Genomic DNA, 8,907 nt, shown 5'->3' on the forward strand with positions numbered 1-8,907 from the left:
CTTTATCATACATCTAGAGGCTAAGGTCTCTAATTTGACCTCTCATTTTTAAAAGTTCTTTTTCAAAAGTATTCTCAAACTAAGATCTTCTTAAATCTCTTTCGTCTGACATTGTGATACACATGTATTTCAATATACTGACAAACTAATTCGAATTTGATTGTTCTAACAAATGGCAACCCTCCTAAGTAAAAGTCAGGAATAAATCCCTTTCAAACCCATTTCGATTTATATCTAATAATTCATCCAACTTACTCAATAATTTGAGTGTAACTTTTTTAACACGTGGCAACACTCTTCAAAGATTCGAAATATTCGAACTATAGATTTTTTAACATTCTTTCGCTTGACTATGGTATTTTTCTATTTCTTCTACTTTCTGAATTAGTTAATTGAGTTAGACCTTTCAAACAGGTGGCAGCCCTCCTCAAAAGTATTTTCAAGCTTAATCATTGTTAACTCTCCATCGCCGTACACCGCGATACATATTTTCATTAATTGATAAATTAAGTGGAATTTTAATTTTAAAACATGTGGCAACCCCGCTAAACACAGTTCAAAAGTTTTTAAAACCCCCGTCGATTGATACCCATATTATAATAATTCATATAACTTATAAAATATTTTGAATTCAACTTTTTAAACAGGTGCCCACCCTCTTCCAGCACGTCCAAAATATTCTTATTGTTCAAACTTAAGATTTCTTAACACTCCTTCGTTTGACATCCATATTTTGATATTTCGTATAACTCGTGTATAAGTAAACTAAATTTGAGATTTAAAGCAGGTGGCAACCCTCTTCAAAATATTTTCAGACTACTACTTTATGAAACCCCTTTTTTTTGGCACCCGTATGGTGATACATATTTTTCTTCCCAAATATGATTTTTTAAACAAGTGGCAACCCCCTGTTGTTCAGCTAAGAAACATAGCTTTTCAAACTATTCCAATAATGATACCCAGTTCCAATAATTCATTAGTTCTTTCAAATAATTTGAATATAATTTTTTAAAAGGTGGCAACTCTTTTCAAAAAGGCTCTTAGTTTGACGCCTCGTTTTGGAAAATTTAAGGGCATTGATCATTAAACAATTTGAATTTAATTTTTCAACAGGTTGCAACTTAAACAACTAAAACCAGTTTGCATATCGACAGACCAAGCGCTTTAATTTGAAATCCCATTTTTGAAAATCGGGCGAACGGTAAAAATGAACGAACGGTAAAAATGAACGAACGAACGAAAGGGCGAACGATAAATGGTATTGTTGCATAGAGGAATTTCCTTGACCTTCAAATATAGAAGGTTTTAAATTTTTTGATTTTTTTTTGGCCTGAAACCAAACCATCTCATTTTACAACACTTCAAATAACTTCCAAATCTGAGACTTACGTATCGGTGTACCAAACTGCAAAAAAAATCACCAAAACTGGTATGTTCTAGGCTATGCTTTAAAAAATGGATAGATCGTTCTTCAAGGAGATGTATAATGTTCCATAAACCATAACTAGGAAAAAGGATATTTTTTAATTAATTTTTGTTGTTTTTATGGACACCGTTTCGGTTATATTTTGACAGAATCTTCATATATATATACGTATATTGTTTACAGTGGCGGATACAGAATTTTGGTTGAGGAGGGGCAATTGGAGTTAACTTGTCAAATAAGGGTAAATTAACACGACATCTAAACGTTTCAGCGAGGAGTGACCTCTCAAAGTTCGCCCACATCGCCCCCGTCTGTATCCGCCACTGCTTGTATACACATTTGTATGTACGAGTGTACTTATGTATATTTTGCTATTTTTGACTTTACTACAGAGTCGCTTGCTGCAAGATGCTGTTGTTTTCCTTCGGTGCCTAATTTTTGCTCTTCGTTGCACTTTTGCTGTTTCCACAATATTAGTTTTTGTTATTGTTAATTTACGCTATGAAAATATTTTAGCTGCTTTGTTTTAATGTCGCGGCTGCAGTTACATAATTCAATTTAATGCGCACCCACGTAATTGACCCGAAAAATGGAGTGTTATTTTTTAATTAACTGGTGCGAAAGCTTGCTTAAATTTGCATAGAAATAAAATACGGAAGTAAAATATTTTAGTTGAGCAAAGCAAATTTTACAACATCAACAAAGTTTGGTAATTTCAATTAAGAACTAAGATTTTGGAGATACAATTAAAATCGAATGTCGGTGTAAGTAGTGTTTGGCACGATACATAAATCCAAAGCGATTCTCTATTTGCTAGGAGGTGTATGGATTTTTATAAATTCGAAGAAAAACTCTACAGGCAAAAAATCGGGTGTAAATATAAGGATTATGATAAGTAGAATATCCTTCGGGCGGAGATTTCTCGAAGTCACGAAGAAACGGTCTGGAAGGAGGCTGAAGTATTTAAATACAAATATTAAAGCCCCATGAAAGTATAATAAATATTGGGCGCTTATGCATTTTTCTATGCATTTCGCCAAATTTCTCTTCCCATTTGTGGTGTACGTCGTTATGTTGTCTCATAAATGGAGAGACCTACAATTTTACGCCACCTCTGAACGGTAGATAGCTTTTATGAAAAGCTTTGCAATGGCAGAAATACACTCGGAGATAGGCCAATGCTTGTCGAGGGGTGACCGCTACTACCAAAAACTTCGTTGCTGTTGAGCCCGGCAATCGAATCCAGGGCCTACAGAGTGATAGACTTGTTCCATTTGAAGAATTATGCTCCCTGAGCTTGCTTAGACTTCTATAGGATGAAAGTTCAGCCACAATAGGTTCTTCACTTGGCATTTTTTTACCGTAGATAAGTCATCCGTTTTTCTCTGCGACGACCAGGTGGTACCACGTTTAATACTATCCATTCCAACGACTTGAACATGCTATTATAACTCACGCTCAAAGGTACGACAAAGTGTTGCCTCATCGGATGTTCTCAGCTATTCACCAATAGGTGCCATGGCGCTGACTGTTTACTTGCTGGATCAGCTATGTAGTAGGAGGTTCGGAGAGGTTATTTCCAATTCTGACGGGGCTTCAGCCATTTTATTCATCCATATTCGTTCTGTCGAAAACGGCTTTGAAATATACAAATCGATGGTATGTGTCGATACGCTTCTTGCGGTTCTTTTCCAAAATTTGGCCTACTGTGACGTAAAGTGGATTTTCGAAGTCTATAACCACACTGATAAGGCCCAATCATTTCGTTGACGGTCGGCGTTGTTGTTTTTGCCGGAGTTCGCCCTGGTCTTGTCACCTTCGATAAGTCACCTACCTTTTTGGTAAAATTTTCAGTAATTTTTCCTATGGGCTGGCATTTCAAGCTCCTCGCATTCCCGTATACCTCTATTATTATGACAAATACGCCTCGTTTGGCTTTTCAGTTCCGTAAACATATGGGTCTCACATAAAATCTCGTGCCACCAGATCGCAACGTGATCTGCAGCTTCGTGATATTCCTCATCGTACCAGTTGTTTTTTTTTGGGCACGCTGAAAGCTGACTACTTCTTCGACGGCGGTACGTTGCATTGCTAGCATACTTATGTCGGTTTGTTGTTTCTAAGAGAAGTGGCGAATATCGAGTCTTATTCGAAGCTTTTTTATACCTTTCATTGGTCGGCTTTTTACGTGTCGGATCCTAGCACACAGTCCATCGTTTGTAACTTTCTGCACCCAGTACCATAATGTAGCGCCATAATATCTAATAATAACAAATAAGTCTTTCCTTTTATTGCTAAAAAATAAACACAAATGCACAAATGACCCGAATTCCCGAACGAAGAAAAGCTTATTAAAATTTTCTGCTTTATTTATTTATTTACTTTTGTATGTATGTATATATATATTCGATAACTGATTAATTTCAATCAAACATTTTTGTAGACCCTTAACTTTTAACGCATTGAGCAGAGAAATGTAAAATAGGAACCAGCCACTCGTATAATCTGAAAGTGTAGAGAAAATATATTAAAATTCATGTGCACTAACAAACATAAAAACCAAATTCGTTACTGTAAGCGTAGTTTCCAAGCACACATTGAAAAATCCTAAGCCAGTCAGCATAAATGGCTTCTGGTTGAAAGATATTACGCGTGTAATAAGTTTCATAGTTCGTACATTAGCTTTAGAATTGTTTGACTTGTAGATGACTTTTTCCCAGCCCGAGGAATAGTAAGTAGTGCCAAGTCCATCAACCTGTAATAATAGTGAACGGAGAAGGGACGTCGAAGTGTGTTTAGTTAATACAAGACTACTTTAAAAACTGTTCCGACAAGCGCCGTTGCGTCAAGATACATATATTTAAAATAAATCTTTGAAAATTATTCATAACTTAAGATATCGCATTTAAAGTAGGTAAATAACGTTTGGATGCGATAAATTTTTACACGGGAGAATTATGTACTGGCTTTCCCTAAAAAACAAGACAATGTACAGTAAGGTGGTCCTTAAAATATTAAAAAAAAATTAAGATATCCAGGCAAAATTAAAAAAAAAATTTTAGTGGTCGCTAACGGGTTTGTAAATATCTTAATTTTTTAAAATCGCAAAAATTCGACAAAACTTTTACTTGACCCAAGAGACCGCAAATTTTTATTTTTATTTTGAAATTTTCGTGTATGCCTTTATTTTATACGTAGAACAAAATGAAGAAGTGCGTCATACAAAATTTATATATTGTTATTTTCAGACTCACCCTAATATACAGACTACTTAAAACGAACGAAATTTATATGTGGACAAACACAACGGAAAGGACTAAACGGCATTAACTATGATAAACGATGAATATGCAAATATGTATGTTATACCAACAATAGGGTGGGTCAAAAAACAGAGCTAGAAGAGTAAAACTTCACAAAAGTCGAAAGGGACAGAACCTTGTGTTTAGGGCAGACATTCCGAGCACACTTTTTTTTAATAAAAGAAAATTTGAATTCTGGTGAACAATTTTTTGTAACATTTCAAATCCGTATTTGCAACTGTTTTGGAGGAGCCATATAATTGCTTTTAACTATTCATTAATAGGAACGGAGAATCGATTTTCTTCAAAACTGTTACTTTTTCTGCGCTTTGCACTAAAAAATTAAATACAAACAAATAAAAATTTCACATAAAAAAATAGTAGGAATAAAATCGGATTGGGTTCTCTTTTGAAACCCATGAGCTTTCACTAAAACAAGAAAGAAAAAAATCGTTTAAGAATTAGAAGCTCTCCGCTATTTTGGACCCTGCTTTATGATTTCACAACACAGTGCGCCGCTCCTTCACAGTTTTGGGGTGCTACAAGTTAAAAGCATTGCCTGCCACTTAAAAAAAGAAAGAATTTATGTTTAAAATTACGCCGTCGCTGATATCGAAACATACGGTGCGCGCTCGCAAAGAGGTGTTGCCTGATTCAAATTCTGCCCAGCGCGCAGCTACGAGTTGGGCCGCAACCAAAATGATGGATGCCTGATCAGCTGCCGCCGTCCCGTTCGAAATCTTAATTGTAAATGCAATATATCGGAAGCCGAAGTCTGAGGTAGGACGTTGTTCAGCCGAATTCTAAAATAAGGCGTTCTTGAGAAATTTTGTGAGATAGACCATTCTGGAAACGGCTGCCGATATAGCTCGATCTTCCACTCGACCGTCGATATATCATCGAAAACTAGGTGCCTCACAAACTCAAACCGAGATATATCGAATCAGGTCACTGCTTCCGTGAGGCTAGTTCAACGGTACAAAGCGAAGTCGTTTTTGCATTGCACTGTTACTGGCCATCAAAAATGGATTCATTACGATAATCCAAAGCGTCACAAGGCGTATGTTAAACACGTAAACTCGCACCATCGACGCCAAAGCCAGAGCTTTCTGCTGACAAAAACTGATGCGGTGTTGGTTGGGTGTATATATTTAGACGATATTCAACTAAATGCAGGTTTAGTTCAAACGCGTACCACCACCACCACATTTATACATACTTACTCTTGTAGATGTGACGGATCCAAAGTAGCCGAGTACAACCAGCTCTAAAACCTTGGCCAGTAACCAAATGACATATTTAATGCTATCCGTGGCTAAGCCATTCTAAAAAAAAAAAAAAAAAATTAAGTACAATAACTATCACCTCATTTGACACAAGGTCGAAGAAATTAACATATATTTACCTCATGTGCATTAAACGCCAACAAGCAGAGCACAAACGCACTGTCAGCCATCATCACGAAGAGTGGAAATGTAAACTGTGATTCCAGCCTCTCAGCAAATTTAATTAAATTCACATTTCGTTTGACCAACACGATTAGACGTTCGTTGAATTGATCAGCTATAGTTTCCGGATTTTCCAACTTCAATACCTCATCGCCTAAATGTAGAATCTCTTCTTCCAACAACACAAATCTGCCATTCAAATTTAATATTGACATAGCGAGTATATACGATTCCGAAATGATAACAGTCGCTACTAAAACTCCAATGTAGAAACACAATAAGATTATGGTTGTAAAAATGGGCCATGGTCGATAGTCGAATGGAATTGTTAGTACGTAGGGTAGGTAACGCTCGCCAACGAAAATGCCTTGCAAGGGCAGCACGTAAAATGAGAGCATTGTTATCATGTATGATAATGAGTATATATTCGCTGGCTTAGATTGGTTTTGAATTTGAAGATACATCTCCTTGTGGGTGTTTCTATCAAATTAATAACGGTAAATAAAAGCAAATTGTATTAATATAAAAGATCATAAGGTAAGAGGTACGAATAGATCTACATAAATACAAGTATAATTTTTATTTTGCGCACGAAAATTATGCGAAACCCCTTTTAAATTTTTATTTTCAGTGGAGCTACTCGGACTGCTTTGTGTTGCCTTATTTCGCTGATAGCCAGCACAACCAATTCTTATATAGGTACAAATATCGATATAAGTAGGTATCGACACTTTTAGCCCGGTACTTACTAGGTATCGATACTTTCCTTCCATGCTACTTAAAAGTACAGGTATCGATACTTCCATGGTATCATTTTATTCCTAAGAATGTTCGCTGAGTTCAGTTCGGCCAAGCAATCTGAAACGTACTTGTTAAAGAAGTGGCTTGTGCGGGATAGTGGCCTTCGGCTCTATGCAGTTGCAAGAAACATCCCTGTGTCCAGGGACCAATAGCACAGTTAAGAAGTAGTTTGATGCCAGATTCTGGAGAATCCTTCTGCTTTCTACGGCTACTTTGAACATCGTTCCGTTAGATTTTAGAGATTTAACAGCAGCTCGGTTGTGCGAATAAATGGTGAGAGGGCGTCCTGGACAGGTGGATGTTATGAACCACTACCGCTACCCACTTTTCCTTTAAGCTTGGAACCTCTGTAGATATTTGTCATCACAAGGCAAAACAACTTTCATTCAACTAAAGCCAACCTCCCGACTTAAGCTGTCATGCATAGTGACCACAGATATAGCCATCGATCCTTGGTTTTAGTCTGTGGCGCTTTCTCATTCGTTCCTTTCTGGGATTCTTATGGATAATCTGTTATCTAGTGGTATAATCAAGTTGCCGTAGTTTATCCTGTAGAGTTTGAAGGATCTTTGCTTGTACGATTTTCCTACCTCTACACGGATGTATCGTATTTAATTTGGCCGCAATACAGCCGGCCGGAAATTCGCCATAGATATACACCGGTGGAAGATTTAATATTATTTCGAGAGATTTGGTAGGTGCGAAGAGGGGTTCGGGGCCGTTCAAGCATACGGTGAACCCGTAGAAGAAGATGGGTCATATCACCGCTGTAGGTAGGCCTCCACTGCACGGGAAAGACCAACTTGCTTCACTTGGTATTTCCAATTGGCTTCAGTTGGCACAGAAGAAAAAAGACTGGCGTACTTTGTTGAACTCGGCACCTAGGCGGTTACAGTGTCCAGTAAGAAGCAGAAGAACAGGTTTGGTTCGAATTTTATTGAATAGCGAACATGGCCTTATGCATACAGTTTTCAAAACTATTCACTTAAATATGGAGGCATACAAGCCAATATTTTCTGACGAATTGCGTTCTCAACCTAATGGATATGTTGGCGAGCAAAACCGCAGAAACTCAAGATTAAAAACACTCCATGTGGTTTTCAATAATCTAAAACAGTGTGACGGTTTAACTGAGCTTTAAGTTAGTTAATAGTGACACATGCTTTCCCCAAACGACTATTTAGTAAAGAACTCGTACTCTGTAAACGATCGGTTATGATGTTCTGAATTAATTTTAACTATTTAGTTCTTTCACACTCCTTATAAAATCCTTCAAATGCATATCATTATATAAATAGGCAATCATGTTTCCTTTACACCCCTTTTACGGCTAAACTATACTTCTAAGGCATAAACAGTTATATATCATTAGAAAGGTATTTTGATGCTGATGTGCAGGCAATTTTTAAAATTTTAAATCAGTTTAAAATAGAGCGAAAAAATCAATTCAAAAGTCACACCAATACCAATGCCATACATGTACATGGTTGGGGCGGAAATGCCCCCTAAATGTATGCTTTAATATTGATAGCGAATTAAAGAAACGTGCTAAGCAGCAGTTTAGGAATAAGATGTATGTATGTATGTACATGAATAGATTAGACTCAAACAAGGAAGAAGGTAAAGTTGAGTATGGGGAAGAAGAAAGTGATAAATACAGAAATTAAAATAAAAGTAAAGAAACCTAGATATAAAGACAAAGAGGAAGGAAAATTTAAATACCTAACCTAATAACAATGGTGGGGGTGAATATGTAAATGAAGAAAAGAATGGACATAATCAGGATAAAGGAAAAGATAAAGATGAAGACCAAGACGACGAAGATGAAGATGAAGATGAAGATGAAGATGAAGATGAAGATGAAGATAAAGATAAAAATAAAGATAAAGATAAAGATAAAGATAAAGATAAAGATAAAGATAAAGATAAA

General features: G+C 36.5%; 1 protein-coding gene across 1 annotated transcript; it reads right to left on the reverse strand.

The window, feature by feature from the left end:
• Positions 1–3,880: 3,880 nt before the first annotated feature.
• LOC118747141 (odorant receptor 74a-like) lies at positions 3,881–6,391 on the reverse strand. Its single transcript, XM_036481130.1, has 4 exons — positions 6,134–6,391; positions 5,952–6,053; positions 3,999–4,181; positions 3,881–3,931 (listed from the first exon to the last, which is right to left on the reverse strand). The coding sequence occupies exons 1-4, from the start codon at positions 6,389–6,391 to the stop codon at positions 3,881–3,883; spliced, it is 594 nt and encodes a 197-aa protein (XP_036337023.1).
• Between the last annotated feature and the right edge of the window lie 2,516 nt (positions 6,392–8,907).

Source organism: Rhagoletis pomonella, unplaced genomic scaffold (genome assembly GCF_013731165.1).
Source record: "Rhagoletis pomonella isolate Grant_MI unplaced genomic scaffold, Rhpom_1.0 Rhpom_scaffold_00011, whole genome shotgun sequence".
NCBI lineage: Eukaryota > Metazoa > Arthropoda > Insecta > Diptera > Tephritidae > Rhagoletis > Rhagoletis pomonella.

Bases quoted from the DNA above. Each gene is read 5' to 3' on its own strand.
- LOC118747141 (XM_036481130.1), bottom strand. From the start codon at position 6,391: ATGTCAATATTAAATTTGAATGGCAGATTTGTGTTGTTGGAAGAAGAG. The intron at 4,182-5,951 runs GTAAGTATGTAT...CTATTATTACAG, and splicing joins GATCCGTCACATCTACAAGA to GTTGATGGACTTGGCACTAC. The intron at 3,932-3,998 runs GTAACGAATTTG...CTACACTTTCAG, and splicing joins GCTTGGAAACTACGCTTACA to ATTATACGAGTGGCTGGTTC.